Raw genomic sequence first — 24,185 nt, 5'->3', positions numbered from 1 at the left:
CCGGAATGCCGTCCTCGTACTGTAAACAGCTGAGAATAAAGTTCAATGTCTTCTCGTCTACTCAACACTCTCTCTTACAACTCCTGAAAACCTCTCTGAGTAGTATCTATCTGGGGCTGCGCTGTCATGTGGGCTACACAATTCCCTGTAGCTCCCTGTACGGAGACACAAGGAGTCCCTACTAGTCCCTATTACAGACCCAAGGGCACTCTGTGTGCTGTCTATGTCAGAATACCTGATAATATAGCATGCATTGACTCATATCAGGATTTTCTTTCCACAAAAATACATACAGAATCCATAAAAAAAAACTAAATTGGAGGCATAGTATAGGCCCATAGCCGGCAATGTCGATGTATCATGGGTCTGTACAATACTTTGTTGGAGTGGGATTATCACACTTCTAGATGTCTCCACATCACAGACCCTTTGAGGTATGACTTAAAGTGTACCTATTATTGTAACTTTTTAAAATATATAAATCAGTACTACAGTACAGGTGAATATATTAAACCTTGTAATATAACCTATAGGGAAAAGTGGCATTATCCTCGCCTTCCAGTAGTCTGTAGTACCCCTTTCCTCTGTAAATGTTCGGAAATCTCGAAAAAAAAATAATCTAGTGAGGAACCGTAAATAGAAGGAAGGGAGAGGAGGGGGATGCAGCTGCAGTCTCTGTCTCAGTATTTCAGTAAATCAGGGAGCAGAGGATGTATCGCTGTGTAACTAGTTAGGTTTGCCATGTAGTACTGTTTGAAAGTTGCGCGTCAATATTAATGAACTTTTTGAAATGAGGATAAATGCTTTATTCTCACCTCCATAAATCATTAAGATATGCTATCACTTTCTAATCAGTGGGGTTCTGACTGCTGAGACCCCCATGATACTAAGAATGAAGGGGCCCCGACTGCAGGAGCGTCGCTGTGCAGGATAACTTTGAAAGAGATGCAGCGGTCAGACCCACACCGATCAGAAAATAATCAGATATAGCAGTGATATGCTATTACTATATGAGACGGCAATAATCCTTTAACCTCCAAGTCTTGTATAAATGCTGCATATGATCTAGGTAAAGCTGAGAGTTTATTTTCGGCACTAAGAAAATTATAGGCATGTTAAAAATGTCCAGTAAATGTCATCGGATGTTATAAATACCCTGATTCATCGGTGTCATAGCAATAGGTTTTTTTCGAAAAATGTTTGATTTTTTTTTTTTCATGTTTTTGAATAAGTCAACATAATAATAAAAAAAAAACAAGAATCTTGGCTTTCAGGCCCCGTGTAACAATCTATGACTGTGAAATCTGGGGTTGAGCCAGCTTTCTAGGGCAGGGCACCAACACACATCCTTAGCTTGTCTGCGAAATCCTGGTTGTCATGAACAAGTCTTGCAGACAAAAGGCAGTTTAACTAGTTGTAGAATATTTTATGTACTAGGCTGTTTAAGGAGTGGTTTCAATTCTATGCATGTTGTCACATATAGGGACTAAATTTTCATTATCTGTGAGTAGTTGGCATGCAGGGTGTGTATATGGTTGTGCATCAAGTTTGTGAAATATATGGAAGCCATAAGTTGCCTAGTTCTGTCTTGTATACATGGCTGACCTTTGCTATGTACACCGCTCCTTTTCATGAAGATGTAGAGGGTTTCTGTACCTTCTCGTTCTCGATCTTACACCGGTTCTCCTATCACAGACTTTTGTGGCACATTGACTGGAAATGCCAAAATATTCAGATTGGAGGGTCCTGACCATTCGAGAACTGGGGCGCGCAGTCTCCTGGTGTAGAGGTGGCCCAGTCATTCAGTCATAGGGATATACCCAATACACCAGAGGCATTGCTACTCTCCATGCTTCCTGGCCAAATTAAAAGATTCAACCGCACCCTCGTTGGCTTCCTACTGATAGCAGCCAGATCGGTCATTCCTCGCCTTTGGAAGACTGATAAAACTCCTTCAGAATGGTTCCGGGAGATACTTCTTCTGCAACGGATGGATGAAGCGGTGCAACCATCTAACCTTTCGTCTAAGGCCCTCATACTGAATCTGGTGGGATTGGATAGATTTCTGTTCCTCTTCTGAATATCCATCACACGCTCGTGTGAATCCAGCCTAACTTTGGTTATGCATAATAATTGCTATTGTGATATTTGATACTTGCTCCTGTCAGGACTGACCGGTTCGGGACTTTCTCTCGCCCAAGATTTAGCATTTATGCTATGCCTATATGTCAAACTGATAACCTGCTACGTCAGGGAAAATGTCTGTCTCAACAGAAATGTTGATATATGGAAATGCCGACATATTTTCTACCTTGTGTTTCACTTGTTTATTTTTATTAATAAAAGAATGTAAAGAAAAAATAGGAAAAAGGAATCAGACAAATGTGTACACTTTGTTCTCAATGCATATGGAATACATCCAGGTGTACTTTTTATTAATTTATTTTATTAGAACACCATTCTCATTCTTTCAACATAGGCTACATTCAGATGAGCGTGTCTGATTTGCGCGCGTAAATAACGCAGCGTTCTTCGTACATTTCTTGTCTGTGTGCATTGCGCATTGACATCAGTGTGCTTTGCGTGTGGCAGGCGTTTTCACATTCCGTGCAAGCAGTTACATAGTACAGTTGAAAACAGACACATGTCCATCATGTACAACCAAGGGATGAGAAAGGGAAGTAAAAAATTTGTAAAGTGGTAATATTACATCCCTGTCCCGCGAGTCCATGCCTCTTTTAATACACAACAATATCTTGCTGGCCTTTGAAGCAGCTGATTGACATTGCATGCTGTTATTTAGTTTATGATTTACAAGTACACCCAGATCCTTCTCAACAAGTGAATCCCCCAGTGTAGCTCCCCCTAGGACATATGATGCATGCAGGTTGTTCGTACCCAGATGCATAACTTTACATTTATCTACATTAAACTTCATTTGCCAACTGGACGCCCAAACACTGTTTGTTTAAATCTGCTTGCAATTCACGAACATCTTCCATAGACTGAACTATATTACATAGCTTGGTGTCAGCTGCAAAAATAGAAATCGTGCTATTAATCCTATCCTCTATATCATTAATAAATAAGTGGAATAACAGTGGTCCCAGCACTGAACCCTGGGGTACACCACTTATAACTGGGGACCATTCAGAGTAGGAATCATTGACCACAACCCTCTGGATACGGTCCTTGAGCCAATTCTCAATCCAATTACAAACGATACTTTCTAAACCTATAGTCCTTAATTTACCCATTAGGCGTCTATGAGGGACAGTGTCAAATTCCTTTGCAAAGTCCAAAAACTCTATATCCACAGTGGCCCCTCTGTCTAGGCTTCTACTCACCTCTTCGTAAAAACAGATCAGGTTGGTTTGACAACTTCTGTCCTTCGTAAAACTGTGCTGGGTGTCACTCATAGTACTGTTTTTTTTTTTCATATAGTCCCTCAATAGCCCCTCAAACGTTTTCCCCATGATGGATGTTAAGCTTACTGGTCTATAGTTACCCGGGGAAGACCTAGAGCCCTTTTTGAAAATAAGCACCACATCTGCCCTGCGCCAGTCCCTTGGCACTATACCAGTCACTAGAGAATCTCTGAATATTATGAAGATGGGGACAGAAATAACTGAACTAAGAACTCTAGGGTGTAACCCATCTGGTCCCGGGGCCTTGTGCACATTGAGGCTGGGTTCACACGACCTATTTTCAGGCGTAAACGAGGCGCATTATGCCTCGTTTTACGTCTGAAAATAGGGCTACAATACGTCGGCAAACATCTGCCCATTCATTTGAATGGGTTTGCCGACGTACTGTGCAGACGACGCGTAAATTGACTGCCTCGGCAAAGAAGTGCAGGGCACTTATATACATTATATGCAGGACACTCCTTTGCCACGTAATTTGAGCCGTTCTTCATTGAAGTCAATGAAGCACAGCTAAAGATTTACGAGCGTCTCAGATGCCTCGCAAAATGCGAGGAGGAGCTTTTACGGCTGAAACGAGGCAGCTGTTTTCTCCTGAAAACAGTGTCTTTTCAGCCGTTACAGCCTGCTACCGTGTGCACATACCCTTATTTTATTTTATTTACCTTGGACCATTTCTACATTCATCCAATTCAGTATATCAACTAATATATTAACAGCACTGGCACCAGCTACATCAGCTGCTCTTTCTTCTGTTGTATATACAGAGCTAAAGAACCCATTTAGTAACTCTGCCTTCTCTTGATCCCCTGTGACTAACTCCCCATTACCATTATCTAGGGGTCCTACATGTTCAGACCTTAGCTTTTTTGCATTTATATACTTGAAGAATTTTTTGGGATTTCTTTTACTATCCTTGGCCACCTGCCTTTCATTTTGTATTTTTTGCTGATTTGTATTCCTTTTTGTACAGATTTTATTAAGCTCTTTATAATTTACAAAGGCTACAGCAGTACCCTCCGATTTGTATTTTTCAAATTCCCTTTTTTGTCATACATTGCCCTTTTTACAGAAGGTGTAAGCCATGTGGGGTTTAATTTTAGTCGTTTATACTTGTTACCTATAGTATACTTTTTTTTAAAATTTTATTTATTTCTCTACTTTTCTATGTAACTGATGTGTGAACCATGGATGTCATCCGTGTGCTGTCCGTGGTTTTCACGGACCCATAGACGTCAATGGGTGAATAGGTGCGAAAATAACGCACTAATATAGGACATGCAGTGAGTTTCACGCAATGGACACTGGCTGCATGAAAACCTACGCATGTCAGAATAGCCCCATTGAAATTAATGGGTCCGTGTGCTGTGAGTTGTTTCAATGCGCAGCACACGGACGAGTATTCTTTTCGTCTGAATGAGCCCTAACAATGAATGTAGTTCATTAATGATAAACTACATACCAGCTTATCGCCAAATACCGATCTACAGTACACAGAGGAATGCACAAGTCTCCCTTAAAGGATAATGGACTTACATTACCAATGTACTACATGTGAACATTGATTCTGACACTGTTTACATGGATTGCATATAGAGATAGAACTGCCGGAGAATGGTATATAGTACGCAGCGTCAAACTGGATTTCCTTGGATCCTGAGGACCACCTCCACCATACAGAACATGTGCACATCCACTTTTATTACATTCTGATTTTGGTTATCATTGTATATATATGACATATCATCAATAAGGTGTAATAGGTTATTTGAGAATCATCCCATATGAAATAGACCCTTGTAAAAAGTGATTGGTCCCAAAGTCCGCTCCAAATGGGGTTCTAGTCAGCTGGAACTGTGGGACACATTAATGTCAGTGCCTGGGACACCATAGGATGCACCCCTTCCAGACCATTGTCACTGTATGACGAAGGACTTTTAGGGAGGTGTGTACCATAAACCTGTCCCATGTAGCTCATGAACATTTTATTCAGTAGTTCACGGATGATGTGGAGTGATGTGGATCCCCCAAACATTAAAGGTCATGATCCCCTTATTAACCACAAAAGCCATGATATAACTTTGTTTGGGTTAATAAATTTAAGGAGCGCTTATCACTTGCATTTTATTTTGCCGGCCCTACACTTAAAGACATATCTCCCAACCGTCCCGGATTCCGGGAGGTGTCCCGCTGTCCCGGGTGGCCTGGGGTATGTCCCGCTGTCAAACTAATTCTGAAGCAGGGAACTAGTTCATAGGAGCAGAGGGAGCTCCTCCGCTGGACGAGGGCTCCCCGGGCACAGTGCTACTTTATGTGCTGTGCTCAGGGAAACCCTTGACTGTACTGTCCATTTATGAGCGGAATCCCCGGCCAGAGTCGGCAACGGCGATTAGCCACTGACGACACTGTCCATATATGGACAGTACCGTCAAGGGCTTCCCCCGAGAACAGAGCTTAAAGTAGCGGTGTGTCCAGGGAGACTTCGGCGAGCGGATGAGCTCTCTCTGCTCTGAACTAATTCTGAGGCAGGGGGCTGATAGTTGCCGATGATCTGGCCGGGGATTCGGCTCCTAGAGGAAAAGTTAGAAAACGCCCAGTTGTCTATTAAGAAACTAATTAGCATAAATCTAAAATTGTTCATAACTTGCTCAAAAATGACTGTTTTTCAAAATAAAAGCCGCTGTTGTCTACATTACAGCGCCAATCAGATTATGTAGGAGATAGGGCACTTATAATCTGGTGACAGAGCCTCTTTAAAGTGACCAAAGGGCTTGTTGGCTGTTCATGTCCCAGCTGGAGGGGTATGCTTCCAAGTTTTGCTATAGATTGTTACATTCCTACCACTACCCATTGACCTTACGTGACTAGAGAATGACAAATGCAATTTTAAATCCTTTATGTGTAGATATGCAAGGACTGTAAAAGAAAATGATGTATAGACGAATTTGTACCGTGATTAACCCCAGGATCACCCCATATAAATGTTCTTTTTTTTTAGGCACTTACGCTATGTACCATGTGTCCAAGCAAGAGTGTTGGGGCTATCACATAGGCTTAAGGTGAAAGATTTTTTTTTTCTATTCGGCCGGCAGAAAATATATTTATTTGAAAATATATTTATTTGATATAATATTATATTAACCCCTTCCCTCTTTGGCCACTTTTGACCTTCCTGACAGATCCTCATTTTTCAAATCTGACGTGTCACTTTATGTGGTAATAACTTCGGAATGCTTTTACCTATCCAAGCGATTCTGAGATTTGTTTGGTTTCTCGTGTTACACATTGGACTTTATTTCACTGGCAAAATTTGCTCGATACATTCAGTATTTAATTGTGATAAAAACACCAAAAATTTGCAAAAATTTCAATAATTTGCATTTTTCTAAATTTGAATGTATCTGCCTTTACTCTAGTGCTATTCCAGTGATTTAATTACAAATTCTTGTAGAGTATACAAAATATCAAGTCCTACGGTGGAAGGTTTCAAATATACCACTAATACTTCAAATTGTATCTGCCTTTAAGACAGGCAGTTATAACACACAAAATTGTTGCTAATTAACATTTCCCATATGTCTACTTTAGAATGGCATCGTTTTTTGAACGTCTTTTTATTTTTCTAGGACGTTACAAGACTTAGAACTTTAGCTGCAATTTCTCAAATTTTCAAGAAAATTTCAAAAGGGCCAGTTCAGTTGTGTAGTGGCTTTGAGGGCCTTATATATTAGAAATTAAAATTAAAGCAAAGTAGAGGTGAAATGTACAAATTTTTTTTTTTTTTTGCAGAAATGTTTTTGGCAGCAATCCCCCCTCCCCGCGTGTGTATACTGTCACGCAGCAATCCCCCCTCCCCGCGTGTGTATACTGTCACGCAGCAATCCCCCCTCCCCGCGTGTGTATACTGTCACGCAGCAATCCCCCCTCCCCGCGTGTGTATACTGTCACGCAGCAATCCCCCCTCCCCGCGTGTGTATACTGTCACGCAGCAATCCCCCCTCCCCGCGTGTGTATACTGTCACGCAGCAATCCCCCCTCCCAGCGTGTGTATACTGTCACGCAGCAATCCCCCCTCCCCGCGTGTGTATACTGTCACGCAGCAATCCCCCCTCCCCGCGTGTGTATACTGTCACGCAGCAATCCCCCCTCCCCGCGTGTGTATACTGTCACGCAGCAATCCCCCCTCCCCGCGTGTGTATACTGTCACGCAGCAATCCCCCCTCCCCGCGTGTGTATACTGTCACGCAGCAATCCCCCCTCCCCGCGTGTGTATACTGTCACGCAGCAATCCCCCCTCCCCGCGTGTGTATACTGTCACGCAGCAATCCCCCTCCCCGCGTGTGTATACTGTCACGCAGCAATCCCCCTCCCCGCGTGTGTATACTGTCACGCAGCAATCCCCCCTCCCAGCGTGTATATACTGTCACGCAGCAATCCCCCCTCCCCGCGTGTGTATACTGTCACGCAGCAATCCCCCCTCCCCGCGTGTGTATACTGTCACGCAGCAATCCCCCCTCCCCGCGTGTGTATACTGTCACGCAGCAATCCCCCCTCCCCGCGTGTGTATACTGTCACGCAGCAATCCCCCCTCCCCGCGTGTGTATACTGTCACGCAGCAATCCCCCCTTCCCCGCGTGTGTATACAGTCACGCAGCAATCCCCCCTTCCCCGCGTGTGTATACAGTCACGCAGCAATCCCCCCTTCCCCGCGTGTGTATACTGTCACGCAGCAATCCCCCCTTCCCCGCGTGTGTATACTGTCACGCAGCAATCCCCCCTTCCCCGCGTGTGTATACTGTCACGCAGCAATCCCCCCTCCCCGCGTGTGTATACTGTCACGCAGCAATCCCCCCCTCCCCGCGTGTGTATACTGTCACGCAGCAATCCCCCCTCCCCGCGTGTGTATACTGTCACGCAGCAATCCCCCCTCCCCGCGTGTGTATACTGTCACGCAGCAATCCCCCCTCCCCGCGTGTGTATACTGTCACGCAGCAATCCCCCCTCCCCGCGTGTGTATACTGTCACGCAGCAATCCCCCCTCCCCGCGTGTGTATACTGCTACGCAGCAATTCCCCCTCGCCTTGTGTGTATACTGCTACGCAGCAATTCCCCCTGTATATACTGCTACACAGCCCCCCTTCCCCTTGTATATAGTGCTACACAGCAATCCCCCCAGTATACACTGCCACACAGCCCCCCTCTTCCCTTGTATATACTGCCACACAGCCAGTGGCGGATTAAGTAGACCATGGGCCCTGGGCTGTTACCCAAACTTGGGACCCCCTTCCTCACCGCCGCCCTGCCGCGCCGTAACTATTTTTAACACTACTTTTTGGGCAAGCATTAACAGTGTTACGATTTCCCTTGTCACAGGGCTGTGTCCCTACATACTGACAGTATCACACTGTGCAGGGACACATCCTCCTGACAAGGGGAATTGTCTATCAGTCCTGGACTGCAGAAAGACTTTTTGTGAAATACAAGGATTTCCTATAATAAATATGTCAGGAGAAGTGACAGATTCTCTATAAATCTAGTGACTCACAGGCGACGACGTCTCAGATTCTAGTAGTAGTTTTCCTCTTTTCTTCTCCATCCGGTCCAGCGCTCATGACGACTTCTCCCGGCCATGACTAATTTCTGCAGAATTTGCCACTCAGACGTCTCCTCACTTTTCCAACATTTCCACACCTATAAACGAAAATAAAGTTATCATGGTGCCACATACTGTACCCCTAAATATAATAGCACCAAACACTGCGCGCCTGAATATAATAATACCACACACTGTAAAACACCACATACACACAGGCCACATAGTGCCACACACAGCCCCCTGTACATAGTGACACACACAGCCCCTGTAGATATTACACACCCCCATAGATATCGCCATACACAGCCCCCTCTATATATCACACATCCCCCCCGTAGAGAGCGTTACACACAGCCCCCTTTAGATAGTGCCATACAGCCCCCCTGTAGAGAGCGCCACACAGCCCTACCCCTCTTGTAAATAGCACCAAAAAGCCCCCCCTATAAAGAGCGCCACACACATACCACTGTGGATAGCGCTACACAGTCCACCCTTGTACATAGTGCCTCACAGCGCTCCCCCTTGTACATAGTGCCTCACAGCGCTCCCCCTTGTATATAGTGCCTCACAGCGCTCCCCCTTGTATATAGTGCCTCACAGCGCTCCCCCTTGTATATAGTGCCTCACAGCGCTCCCCCTTGTATATAGTGCCACAAGGTTATGTACACATTTAAAAACTTTATATTATAATACTATATATATATATATATATATATATATATATATATATATATATATATATATAATGTGTGTGTATCAGTGTGATTGATTGATTTTATTAAAAAATAATTTTACTTTTTGAGATACAGCTGTTTTTACCCTAAAATAGACCTTTTATTTGTAATCGTCATTGTTTACCGTAAATTTTAATATATTACATGTCTATATTAGGGTAATTGGGTCAGCGCTAGCGTTACAACAATGATTGGTGGGAGGGGAACGTTTTATTATTTAATTTTTTTTTGCACTTTACTTTATTATTTTTTTATTACTATGGTCTGTCCCCCAAAGGTCAAAAAAGACCTTTGGGGAACTTTATATATATTTTTTCTTTCTTTTACACCATGCACCACAGCAGCCCTAGTTACAGGGGAAATCAGCCCTCTCATAGTAAGGATTGTCACTAATAGGGCTGTGCTGGGTCTAGTAAGACCCAGGAGCAGTCTGTCACTAACGGCACCCGGCGATCATGTGACCAGTCACATGATCACCGGGAGGAATAGAGACAGCGCCGCTGCTGTCTCTATACATATACACAGTGTTCATTGAGCGCTGTGTAAAAGAGATCGGAAAAGATAGAAGCAGTGAAAGCTGCTTCTATCCTCTCCTCAGGGTCCCCGGCAGTCACTGACAGCCGGAGACCCGACATTCAGCTGCCCGATCGCGTGGGCAGCAAGTTAAAACCCGATCCGTAAAAAGTCTATGGCTCGAGTTTTAAGGACCCGTCCCTGACCGCTGGCCGTAAAAATACAGCCAGCGGTCAGGAACCAGTTGGGCAGGAGGATAAGCCGGTATTAACCTCAGCAACGGTGACCGCCCGCCCGGCTCTTCTCTTACAGCTTTGGAGTAACAGAACAGCTATCCGTCGCTGTTCTGTTACTCCATGGCGGCGCCTGCACTGTCAGGGAGGCGTGTCCTAAGCACTAGCAGATGTGCTTAACGCCTGCTACCTACCCCAGCCAATTCCCTGCTCCTCCCCATCTTCGTAGCGGCAGTTAGCAGCGCTAGCGCGCTGAATAGTTTTATAAAACGATGTGCGGTTTGGGCTGCCATGGGCCCCCTGGGAGACTCGGGCCCCGGGCGGCCGCCCGAACCGCCCATATGATAATCCGCCACTGCACACAGCAATCCCCCACTCCCCTTTTATATACTGCCACACCTCAAATCCCCCACTCCCCTTTTATATACTGCCACACAGCAATCCCCCCCCCCTGTATATTACCACACAGCACCCTCAAAAAACTAAATATTGTACTTACCTTGCCCGGCTCCCTCGAAGGAACGGAGCGCTCTTCTGTCTCTCGAGTGGGACGCATGTGCAGACCGGAATAATGATGTGACGTCATCACGCCAGCCTGCGCAGGGAGTCTTCCCAGCGCCTTATAGGCTGTAGGCCTAAAGTAGCCTGCAGCCTATAGTATTCGTTTGTATCTGCGTCCTGAGGACGCACCATTTGGCTTTTGGAGCCTGGATTTCGCTTGGTAGTAGTTTTGTTTGGAGTTTTACTGGTATTTCAGTTTATAATGTGGGGGCAAATGTAAGCTGGGCAGAGTACATCAGGGGCATAGTCAGGTGGTATAATAATCCATAGATGTGTGTTACGCTGTGAAACAATCATTTATGCGCAGGCCAGTGTCGCACTGATAAATGTCCTTTCTTATCCGCCTTTTAGTCCATACTCCGCACCTTTGCAGTTTGGGGAATTTTGCTGGGTAGTGTTCTCCTTGTATAATACGGGCACCCTCTCTTCCAGCGGATATGTTTGGACCCTCCCCTTCCTGGTTCTCTAATTTTAGGGCCTTGATAAATCGCCTCTTGAAACAGAAGAAATGTTCCCCTCGGGCTGCACAACTGCATATTTTTTATTTCCTGACTTATTGGAGCCTTAACTAATTTTGTTTTTTCCTGGACGTAGTGGCATGAGGGCTGTTTTTTGTGGGATGAGCTGTAGTTAGTATTGGTACCATTTTGGGGTACGTGTGACTTTTTGATCACTTTTCATCGAATTTTTTGGGAGGCAAGGTGACCAAAAAACAGCAATTCTGGCTTCGTATTTTACGGGGTGTTTTTACGCTGTTCACCATGCGTTATAAATTACATATTAACTTTATTGTGCGGGCCACTTCAATTCCGGCAATACCAAATTTATAGAACTTTTTTTATGTTTTACAACTTTTTGCACAATAAAATAACTTTTGTAAAAAGAATGTGTTATGTTGTGAGAGCCATAACTTTTTCATTTTTTCATCGACGGAGCTGTAGGAGGGCTTGTTTTTTGCGAGATAAGCTATAGTTTTGTATAGGTACCATTTTTGGATACATGTGACTCTTTCATCACTTTTTATTCCAATTTTCGTAGGGCAAAGTGACCAAAAAAATACGAAATTCTGGCATTGTTTTTTACTTTTTTGTTTACGCCTTTTAGGCCCCGCCTCCGGAATAAATAACATAATGTTTTTATAGTTCAGGCTGTTACGGGTGCGGCGATACCAAATATGTATGGTTTATTTATTTTTTTCAATAATAATTGACTTGATAATAAAGGACTTGATAAGGCTAAAAGGGCGATTGTGTTTTTATTTTATTACTTGAAACTTTTTTTTTTTCACTTTTCTTTTCTTTAGTCCCACTAGGGGACTTACAGGTCCAACTGTCAGATTATTTTTCTAATACATTGCACTACCTATGTAGTGCAATGTATTAGATGTGTCAGTCATTCACTGACATCAAGCCGATTAGGCTTCGCCTCCGTGCGGGGCCCAATCGGCTTCCGTAATGGCAGAGCAGGAGGCCATTGTTAGGCCTCCTGTTGCCATAGCAGCAGTCACCCTTGCTATAGCATGACAGGGCTGCCGATCTGCTACCAACAACAAAGATGCAGCGATCGCTTTCGATCACTGCATCTAAGGGGTTAAAGGCAGGAATCTGATCTAGCTCTGGCTCCTGCCATTACAGGTGGATGTCCGCTGTAACATATAGCTGACATCCACCGCTGATGATGCCGGCTCAGCGTCTTGCCGGGGCTATGGAAGCCTTTTAGGCCCCGCCTCCGGTCGGGGCCTGGAAGTCTTCCATATTAGGCATACCGGGAGGCCAGTGTTAGGCCTCCGGTTGCCTTTGCAGCCACCGGCACTCCGATGAGCTGCAAACACCTTAAATGCAGCGATCTCTATTGACTGCTGCATTTAAGGAGTTAATGGTGTGGATCGGAGCAAACTTCGGTCCTCGCCATTCCCCCAGGTTATCGGCTATTTTATGCAACCGACACCCGGGGATGGTGGCACCGACTCAGCTTCTGAGCCGGTGTCCACCATTTGTCGTATGGATGTGGCAAAATGCGGGAAGCACTGGCTTTCCATGACGTATCCATAGGACAAATGTCTGGAAGGGGTTAAAAAAGCTATGTTACCAGGACAAGCCATTTCCATATACCCTATTCCATATATCTTATGGACTCTATGAAGGGGGCTCACGCTACTGTGAATTAGCCACTCATTCATTTGAATGGATGCCACATTTTCCTGAGAGGGGGTTATGACCAGCAATGGTGGAATGTAGGGGCATTAGGAGAGAAAGGGAGTGGGGGAGCAACCAGTTTAAAATCAATGCAGGAAAAGGCAGCTATTGAGGTACCCATCCCACCCTATAACTAGGCTTAAGCTTTCCCAAATTTTTGAAAGGCTTGAAATGGTGTCCCATGGCCTTCCGAATGTCTTCATCTCCTTTATTGGCCACCTCTGTGAAAGACAGATCTCATGTTTTTGGGCAATAACATAAAAGCCAGTGATATTACTCCATATCTTAGAAAATTTGCTATTCAAAAAGTCTTGGGAAGCTTTGTGACAATTCTTATATTTTGGAAGCTGTATTGACTGTCTCGTTTATTTTCTCAAAGTTTAAGGCAGACGCGACATGGTGACATTTGGTTGTGGTAAAATTGTGGGCTCAGTGAGACCACGATACAACCTCAATATTTCCATATGGGAATCAAGATCAAAGAGGGACCTTTCCGACTATCGCAAAAAAAATCCAACTAGGTTGAAGTTTGTGCAGCTGTCACAAGGACGTCCGTAACCTTGTTTTTTATATTGAAACATTGAGGTTGCGTCCTGGTCCTGCTAATCCTGTGATTTTGTGGTCACTCTCTCATGTGGCCAAATGTCACCATGTAGCTTCTGACTTACTGTGGGTTTTTTTTAAATCAAATTTATCATAGGGGTATTGCCTTCTCAGACATCTCTGTAACTACATAATGTAATATACGTCTGTGGTAAATCCATATACGCTGATGTATTTATGGTACGCGTTAAATATGACATGGACAAATATTTGCCGTTTCTTTTGTTAGTACCTTTTTTTCTGGTCTAGTAACTTTTCCGCTTTGGTATAGATTTTTTTTCTTATTTTTCTGGCATAAAATATTGACATAGTGTATGTGCTTGAGTGCTATTTCTCTTACATTTAGTTCCTGATTGAATGGACTCTTATGTGTAAGTAGCTGTAACAGATAAAGTACTTTATTCCCATTAATACCATAAATGATAAATAACTGTATAACCTTAAACGGGTTCTCCGCTTTGGACAATCCCTACATGTTAAGGGTTTTTTACACTAGGTGATTATCGGGTAGACGAGCGGTGATATAACGCTCGTTGCCGATAATTGCCCTGTGTAAACAGGACAGCGATCAGCAGATGAACGAGCAAACACTCCATCATCTGCTGGTCGTATAGTTTTAAAAAAAGGTAAATATTATCGTTGTCAGCAGCACATCCCCCTGTGTAACCCGGGAGACACGCTGCCGATATGATGAAGTATGGGGACAAGCGATCGGAGTAATCGATGTCTCGTTGATTCGCGCTCGCTGCATGTGCTGATTAATTTCTTAATATATATTTGTCGGCAATAGTTCCGTTTTTCGGAGCTGTTATTTGATCACTCTGTGTTGATATTATTTTAGCACTGTATGGTGGCATTTGCTTAGGCATTGTTTGGCACTGCTACTGAGGCACTGTACAGAAAATGATTGTTTGCTGTTTATGGTGGTGGCAGCACTGTATATTATTGTTATTTAGGCAAGTGTTATTTGGCCAACGTATGACACTGTTATTTGGGGGCCGAACTGTATGGAGTTTATAGGTTAGGCACTGTATGGAACGGTTATTTGTACACTGTATAGTAATACAGCGTACGGAGGGGGGACTCCAGGAGAAAGATCTGCATATGGTACCATTCAATGTAAGGCCAGGCATGGTGTGGACTGTAGGAAGAAGGGATGTGAGATCAAGTGCAGACCAAATAGAGATGGGTACCACTAAAGAAAAGTTCGAGAGATTTCCTGCTTGACCAGTAAGACGGGGAATATTCTGGAATCCACAATACGGTAAAGAAGGTCGAAGGTGCTAAAGTCCAAGATTATGATTGGTGTGATAGAGTTGTTAATCGCAGCTGATACTGTCCACACAGATAGCCGGGCTGTACCTATGTTACATAACACCATTGACTATAAATTGTGACTACTCACTGACGCTACCTGTAACAGTACTGACCAACATGCTGTACCCTCTGCTTCTGTTGGGCACCGTAAAAAAGAAATGCGAGCTGTTCCGTAATTGCCGGACACTTTTATACTGATTCTCGGTCTCTGCAGCCAGCAACCATCTCTCCAGATGGGTCAGAGCAGCGGGACTTCCGGTCTGGGAATAGGTGCGGGTCTCAGAGGTGAGACTCACATCTATCAGAGATTCATGGCATATTCTGTGGATATGTCATAAATGTCTAAGACGGGAATGACCAGACTTTAATCCTTCAGAATATGAATATGTAAGCAGCTGGAGAGTCATGGGTTGGAAACCAATGACCTATTGGGTAAAGAAGTAAATTCTAATGACTGCTCAAAGTATTTGTCTTGAACTTACCATTTTATAAAGTGGTATTTCTCTTCAAGACTATTTTTGATGTTTATATCTAATGTCTTACAGATTTTTGGAGGACTTGTTTGGATTTTGGTGGCAGCTTCTAACGTCCCGGTGCCAATTGTACAAGGATGGGTGATGTTTGTATCTGTAACGGCCTTCTTCTGCTCTCTTCTATTCCTGTGTGTCTTTCTCTGCGGTCTGGCCCATAGGATCCCTACTAACTGGAACTTTGTGGTAAGTATGAAGATTAATACTCTTTAGGAATGTCAATTTCTGCGACTGCACTCCCAAAATTGGGACATTGATTGTTTTTGAAAGATGAAATGTAGATAAATACATGTAGAGCACAACACATATTTGAACATTGCACTTAGAATAGGTAAACCAACTATTGCTCTTCCCAGAATGCAGCTGTTGGATAGACCGCAAAATGCATCCCCATATGATGGGTCTTGCTCTAGTTGCTATGTAATCCACCATGTAGACCTCGAAGGTAAATCATAGCAAGAGTTTCTCCAAGGCTGGATTCACACGAACACATTACGTCCGTAAGGGACGGACGTATTTCGGCTGGAAGTCCGGGACCGAACACACTGCAGGGAGCCGGGCTCCTAGCATCATTCTTATATACGACGCTAGGAGTCCCTGCCTCGCTGCAGGACAACTGTCCCGTACTGTAATCATGTTTTCAGTACGGGACAGTAGTTCTGCGGAGAGGCAGGGGGTTCCTAGTGTCGTACATAACTATGATGCTAGGAGCCCGGCTCCCTGCAGTGTGTTCGGTCCGGGACTTGCGGCCGAAATACGTCCGTCCATTACGGCCGTAATGTGCTCGTGTGAATCCAGCCCAACACTGACCCCAGAATGTCTGCTATGGATCCCAGGCTTTAACCTAAGTCTCTAAGAGAACTTCCTATTTTGGCATATTTCACTTGGATACACACAGATCTTTTTCCCTGGCTTCCACTAACCTCCGTGAAAAAAAAAATGTTAGGATAACTTTTTTTTGAGTGTTTTGAATGTGAATTTTTGGAAATCTAAAGATAATAATAATAATAATAATAATCTTTATTTATATAGCGCCAACATATTACGCAGCACTTTACAATTTAGAGGGAACATGAAACAAACAATATCAGACATTACATAGTGACAAAGTTCATTTACAATTCAAACCTGGGGAGTGAGGACCCTGCTCGCAAGAGCTTACAATCTATGAGGACATAAGGGAGACACAAAGTGTAACAGTGTTTGTTCTGCACAATAGTCCGGCCATTTTTATACACATGCGGTGGTAACATAAAGCTGCATGAGCCGGTCACCAGCCACTATCCGTGTATGACGGACATGAAGAGAAGGAGTGTGAGGGAATCTTATTCTGATGACTAATCTAAATGGAGGGCCATGGAAAGGAGTCAGATTAGGGAATGTTATAGGCCTGTCTAAATAGATGTGTTTTCAGGGCACGTTTAAAACTGTGGATATTGGGAATTAATCTGATTGTCTGGGGTAGCACATTCCAGAGGACGGGTGCAGCACGAGAGAAATCCTGGAGACGGTAGTGGGAGGTTCGGATTATGGAGGATTTTAATCTAAGGTCGTTGGCAGAACGTAGAGCCCGAGTAGGGTGGTAGACAGAGATGAGGGAGGAGATGTAAGGAGGTGCAGCACTGTGGAGAGCTTTGTGGGTGAGAGTAATAAGTTTGAATTTTATTCGGAAGGGGATGGGCAACCAGTGCAGTGACTGGCACAGATTAGAGGCGTTGGTGTAGCGGTTGGTCATAAAGATGAGCCTGGCTGCTGCATTGAGGATAGATTGGAGAGGGGAGAGTTTAGTGAGGGGAAGACCGACTAGTAATGAGTTACAGTAGTCAAGACGAGAGTGAATCAGAGCAACAATGAGAGTTTTGGCAGTTTCCTCCTTCTGAGCGGTCATTGAATATCCAGAAGTGGTTGCGTAAACCTTTTTTGAGTCCTCCTCAACAAATAGTCTGTTCCGTGATTGATTTCTTAAGAGTTTACCATTGCCTATATCCATCTTTTTCTTCTCATCCGTGTTACATATACACAGTAGGAGAACTTCATAGGAATGTCCATCAAGTCCTTTGACTAAAGTACCAAATAATTTTCACCAGGCGTCAATGGGAGATATGTTCAGAATCAACACTTAGGCCCCATTCACATGAAATTTAGGCCTTGGTTTGGAGGTATACATCGGGAAGACCCTATACGTATACCTCCGATGGAAGGCCCAAATGTATCCCACTGTATGGCATACAGTGTAATACGTCACCCGGGGACCATCCCTGGGAAAACCCCTGAAATCACTGTGCCTAAATGGACAGTGATGTCAAGAGCAGTGCTGGAGTCCCCGGTATACAATTTTTATTTTCTTTTGTGGATCCCTCAGGATGGAATAGCGTATCCTTTTACACGATTCCATCATTCCAAAAAAAAGGTATACCGACGTGTACCAGCCAGACAGAGGCCAAAAAGGACACTCTTTTTGTCTCCATCGTTATAATGGAGCCCTACAAACCTGTTTATCGTGTATGTCAGGAGCTTTCCCGATGTACACGAAAAACGTAGGACAACATCGTGATGTGAATGGGGCCTTAAAGGGGTATTCCCATCTTGCTCGACTGTTTCCATAACTCCCATATACCGTAGGTGAATGGAGAGAGCTGTGCACATTCATTCATTGCCTGGGTGATATCCTGTGGATATGCCATAAGTGTCTGTAATGGGAATAGCCCTTATTTTCAAACTTTCGCTATTTTGCTTGCTTAATATAGTCCTTCCAAAAGGAATATGGACTTGTGGTCTCAAAGTCAACTGCTTGGCATGACTGAGGCCAAACTAGGCTGGGAATGACCTCTAGGTGTAATACAAAGGGCTTATTCACACCCTCATCTGATACATCTTTTTACCTTCTATTTATATATTCCAAAAAATAGGAACGGCTTCCGGTTTAGGGAATGAGTAGAACATTCCCAAAGAAAAGCTTTTCCTTATTTACTTGGCTGGGAACCAAAAGGGTATCTCAAACTTTAGTGTGAATGAGCCATTAATATATTACGAAAAAAAATAATACATTTTATTTAATAATTAAATTTTTCATAAAAGTTTTCCCAGTTTATTTTTTACTGTATAGAAACCCATTATTTTTGCATGGGATCGGATTATATCAATGGACAAACTGCCCCAGATATAATCGGGATAATGCAAATAAAGTCTATCGTAGAGATTTCAAAGCTGCGTTAATATTGGACGACGGTTTAAAAAATACTGAATGAAATATTTGGATTTCATATTCTCTAAGGGCCCATGCACATGACCGTAAAAATCACGGACCCATTCACTTCTATTGTCTACGGACACCTTCACGTATATTTACGGGAAGGTGTTCAGGCTGTAGAAGTGTACCGCAAGATAGGACATGTCCTATCCTTTTTACGGACTGTGCTCCCATACTTTGCGAAAGTGGCTGTCAGCGGACGTCGGCGGCTGGCCGTGCCCGCAATATTTGCCAGTGATTACGTGCACGGCCGCGTGCATGAGGCCTAAGGCCCCATGCACACGACCGTAGATTTCATCCATCTGTAAATACGGATCCATAGTCCTTTTATAGTCATCCGTAAATCATCCGCATATACGGAAGGGTGTCCGTAAATATGGTCCGTAATGCATCCGGATTTACGGATCCGCAAAAAAACAGGGCGGAATCTTGGGTGATCCCCTGGCGTCGTATAGCAATGCTTACGTAATTATGGATGGCTTCAGATGCACATCCGTAGCCGTCCGTAATTACCGAAACGCCCATAGACTTCTAAAAGTAGTCCATGCCATAATTACGGACAAAAAAAGGACATGTTTGATCACTTATACGGCACAGACACCCATCCATAAAAATACGGAAAGGTGTCCGCAACACATAGAAATGAATGGGTCCGTAATTACGGATGAAAAATACGGTCGTGTGCATGGGGCCTTAAAGGATTTTTTTTTTCATTTTACATTATTAGCACTTCCTGCCCCTGGGATCCCAGCCGATCAGCAGAACAAGGGGATGGGAGAAGGATAGGCCGTCAATGTAAAGTCATGGAAATAAACCTATTTAAGAAGTTATGTGAACCTTTGGTGATTTCCAACTCGTGTTTTTTTGTTCAGGTTTTTTATTTCTTCGATATTTCCTGTACCCGCCACTCTTGAGGGGTGAGTGATGCTTGGGTAGGTCTTAGGCTCTGTTCACATCTGCAACATGGTTTTCGTTTTTAATGGAAACCAAGAAGCACTGCCAGATCCGTCGTGCGATAAATACCGTCAGTGCCTGACATACCCATTGACTTTTAATCGGTACCGTCGGCTTCCGTTGTTGTGGCCATCATTGAGAAGAATAGCGCTGCATGCAGTTATTGTTCTTGCCAAATCTTAGGGAATCTATGACAGAGTTTCCAACTGAGCCTTCAACACAAATGTGAAGAGAGCCATAATCTGTTGTTGATGATTGTATACTGGATTCATGAATTTTGTAATGTAGAGCTAAAAAAATGAAAGATAGCATAGGATTTCAGATACATACTAAGTAAGGCTTATCAGTGTCCTTTAGTCTAGATTATAATACCATGTGGATACAAAGGTTATCGAGGCGGTTTTCTGCCTTATTTCCATGTGACTGAATTAGCGTGATTAACCCGTGTAAAATAATCCTACACTTTATGACCGGTAATCACACATTGCAGCTACAGTAGGTTACATATTATGGTGTAGCAAATAACTGCAGCATTGTTTTAACATCCTTTAGACCTGAAACATAGATCTCAATCATCCTTTCAATAATAGGGGTCTATGCGATTAGTAAAGCGCCCCCTATTCATGGGATCTGGTATTGCAGCTCATCACAATGACTTGAATAGGATGGATCTACAATTCCAGTCACAACCAAAGTAAACGCTGCAGTCAGTCATTCCAAAGTCTAGTGTAAAGGCTGTGCCCAAGTAGTCATACAGAAGAAAAAAACTATTGTTATGGATATTGTCTTCCCATCTTTTGCCTACTGGCATCCTCCTTTTGCTTGGGACCGTTGTCCTGCAATGTGGTTGGATGGAGATCTTCTTTTAATGGTCACTATTAAGGGCATACATACCACAGAGGCAGACCATATGGCTGATATGGGGCCATTGGAGAAATGGGACCAGCTGTGCTTGTTCCCATCCCCTTTGCAAATGGGTGACCATAATCTGTGCAGGACTCACCTCTACAGAGTAACAGCGTTATTAGCAAACACAGGGTTTAGCTATTGCCCCAATACACATGAGTGCTAAATAACGGGGCCTATAACCACTTATTCCTTTTCTCCAGCGCTCTCGTCCCGTGCCTCTCAAATGCTAAATTTTGGAAAGGACATACAGACAGTCGGACACATCAAAGAGAAGCAGCTTGAAAGTAGCAGAAGGGGAGAACGTCATCTTCAGTAGTAAAAGCTGGAAATAGCGATCAGGACTAAAATTCAGATGCCCTTCTGTAATTTTTGGTCACATTAGGGACCATTCCAGCATCTATAAGGAGCCCTATCCTTAACTTTAGTTGAAGTGGCTGCTGGCTACCACAACAAATTGATTTGCTAATCAAAAAAATAGAAGGGCGCCCACTATTATTAATGCCCGGGTCGTCCATCAACCGTTACCCCTTCCCGATAACTGATATTCATGTACTTCATAGTCAGAGGGGGGAAGTATGGAGTGGGCTCAGCAGCTGAGCCCTCTTCATATGCAGCTAGGGTCATCTGTATATTACATTGACACCCTGATCTAACTACCGGGACCAGAGATAACTAAGATCCAAATGGTTAAACGTGCTTGGACCCCCACCGATCAAAACTTCTGACATTTAAAAGTTCCCGAATCCTTAAAGGGAATGTGTCCTGTATTTAACTATACTTTCAGTAATTCGATTTTAGTATATACGTGATAAATAAGGTGTTGGGTCTTTTTAAAAATGTTTTATAACTATTTATTTTTTATCTTTGAAACCTTCCCCGGTAGCAGCCATATTGGAAACACACACTTCATTCCTGTACTTCCTGTGTAGTCAGAGCAGCAGGGTGTGTGTGCTTTATGGCAGCTAAAATTAATGGGAGTCAGTTTTCATAGAAATCTCATAGATTATTAGAGTCTACAGGAATTGACGGCATACAGCCCCCTCCCCCAGAGGCCAGGGGAGCTGCATACAGAGCTTTATCTGTGTACATAGTGTATAGGGTTGCTATCTGACATTATCTAGCCTTCCAGTAATACAATAGAGCGGTCACTAAAGGCCCTTTTACACTCGACAATTATCGGGCAAACGAGCGTTCAAAGAAGGCTCGTTCCCGATAATTGCCCTGTGTAAACAGGGCAGCGATCAGCAGGTGAACGAGCAAATGATCGTTCATTTGCTGATCATATCGTTTTAAACGCACTCGCATCTATTCAGCTCTTGCGAGAGATCAGTCTTGTATTGCCTGCCGAACTGACGTGTCTGCTACGGACAGTGTAAGCGCATGTATGGGGAGGTGAAAGGTTCTCTTTAAAGACGACAGTGATCATGCTAATCTTCTGGGGGGGCACTCTCTGCTGAAACCCCTGCCTTGGGGTGTGGCGAGAATGTATTTCAGAGGGGATATTAAACTCTTCACTCACATAAAGGGGATGGCATGTAAATAACATGTCGCAAAAGTCTTTCAACATGTCTTTTTGGGTCCATCTGCATGCACAGAACAGTACCACATGGAGTCTCTTATGGTCTATTAAACCCTTGGGCAATCCATGGGCCGCAGTCTCGTGCCTACGTAGGCCCGGAACTCTCCCTTAGAAGCAGTGTGTCTAGTGAAGAACACTTCCGTAATGGAGCATGCCAACGTTTTTACCCCCATGAATTCATACATGGTGGTTTCGGTATGGACCTATGTACTACAGCATTGAGTACAGGACCTTTCTGGTTTGTTACTTTGCTTTTAGCTGTGCTCATTTTTCCCTTTTAAAAAAACTTGTATTGTCATTTCTCCAGTACATTTTGCTTTTGAAAATCCAACACAATCACCACCAATTCCAGGAATGGGCCTGTCCAGCAATGGAGCGTTGGCTGAATATGAACAGATACTCTCTATTGAAATGAATTGCAGAAGCCTCCGATCGCCTTCACTTGATTGACATATCCTAAAAGTTTTTATGTTGTGACACGCTCTTTAGTTATCATTGTAAGATTTGACACTTTACCACATGATATGTTGTCACCATATTTATGTCTATATGACTGACGTTTTTGAGATAAGCCTCTATTCAGATTTGGTCATCTGGGGTTTGTGGGTATTTATATACTAGTGAGTAAGATTTGTTTAGGTACATCATTCATTTGTGAGTTTATTGCTTGATGAGTTTAGATTATAAGGTCTTGTGACAGGCGGGTGACAAAGTTTACAAAAGTTAATGTTCTACATCATACATAAAGGCAAAAAGGATGATATTCTAAAAACATTCAAAATGTAAAGACCCTGTAAATTTTTTTTGAAAAGTAGAACATTTTAATAGTCTGGACATGGGCAATGCACTTTGCGGAAGAATTGGATCTTTTCAATGTCCAATTAAAGTTTTCTTTGATCGTTTTTTTTGAAATTTCACCACCGGTTTTCAACCAGTCTTCGACCCCTATAAAGTAGTATTAAATTTGTATCTTACACTGACTTGATGCTCAAAAAGATATTTAGGCCTAATGCACATGGCGCAGCCTGTACGGCGGCACATTGTGTCACTACAGGTCCCTTGTTACAGACTTATAAGCCCTCCTTGTGCTGCTTTTTAATGGCACCTCTGTATGACATGAAAGGCCCATAAAGGTACAATATGGGCTCATTAGTTTCTATCTTTATGTTCATGAGATCTTACGTCCATTTTTGGTAAATTTTTCGGCACCATTTAAATTTTACCTTAGGATATAGACTGTTTATGTTTTACCTCAATTGCTTTACACAAAGCAGCCAATTTCCCTGCACCGCTATCATGGGAACACACAACTGACCCCATCATCAGGCTGAGACGTCTTTATTTCCCGTGTTATAATTTTTGTAAACCTCACCCATCTGGATTTTAGGTCTATAGTTAATGAATGGAGTGATTTGCAGCTGCCCTTTCTCTGAATGATGTTGTAAGGCTGATCGAGCACTTGGGTGTTGTCTCGTTGTACAAGTTTTGGTGAGTTATGAAATGGGTGTGTGTGAGAGGAAACTAAATCATGAAACCACCTTGTTACTATCTCTTCTGGATACCCTAAGGCTGTGCTCACATCAGCGTTGCTTTCCGTTGAGGGGTTCCGTCTGAGCTTTCCGTCGGGGGAACCCCTTAACGGAAAGCCAAACGGAAACCTTAGCTTCCGTTTGTATCACCATTGATCTCGATGGTGACGGAAACTTTGCTTATGGTTTCCGTTTGTGACCGTTGTGATGGGCAGTTGACTGCGCTATTAATTCTGTTAAAAACATGATGGGAACAG

General features: G+C 43.4%; 1 protein-coding gene across 1 annotated transcript in view; it reads left to right on the top strand.

The window, feature by feature from the left end:
- MAL2 (mal, T cell differentiation protein 2) overlaps positions 1 to 24,185 on the top strand; it is a 39,123-nt gene that overhangs the window by 3,164 nt on the left and 11,774 nt on the right. Inside the window, exon 2 of the mRNA XM_075827977.1 lies at positions 15,723 to 15,893. Within this exon, the coding sequence (XP_075684092.1) occupies positions 15,723 to 15,893 (171 nt within the window). The remainder of the gene's footprint in view (positions 1 to 15,722; positions 15,894 to 24,185) is intronic.

This window comes from Rhinoderma darwinii, chromosome 5, assembly GCF_050947455.1.
Source record: "Rhinoderma darwinii isolate aRhiDar2 chromosome 5, aRhiDar2.hap1, whole genome shotgun sequence".
Classification (NCBI taxonomy): Eukaryota; Metazoa; Chordata; class Amphibia; order Anura; family Rhinodermatidae; genus Rhinoderma; species Rhinoderma darwinii.
This window is presented reverse-complemented; position numbering and strand designations above follow the sequence as displayed.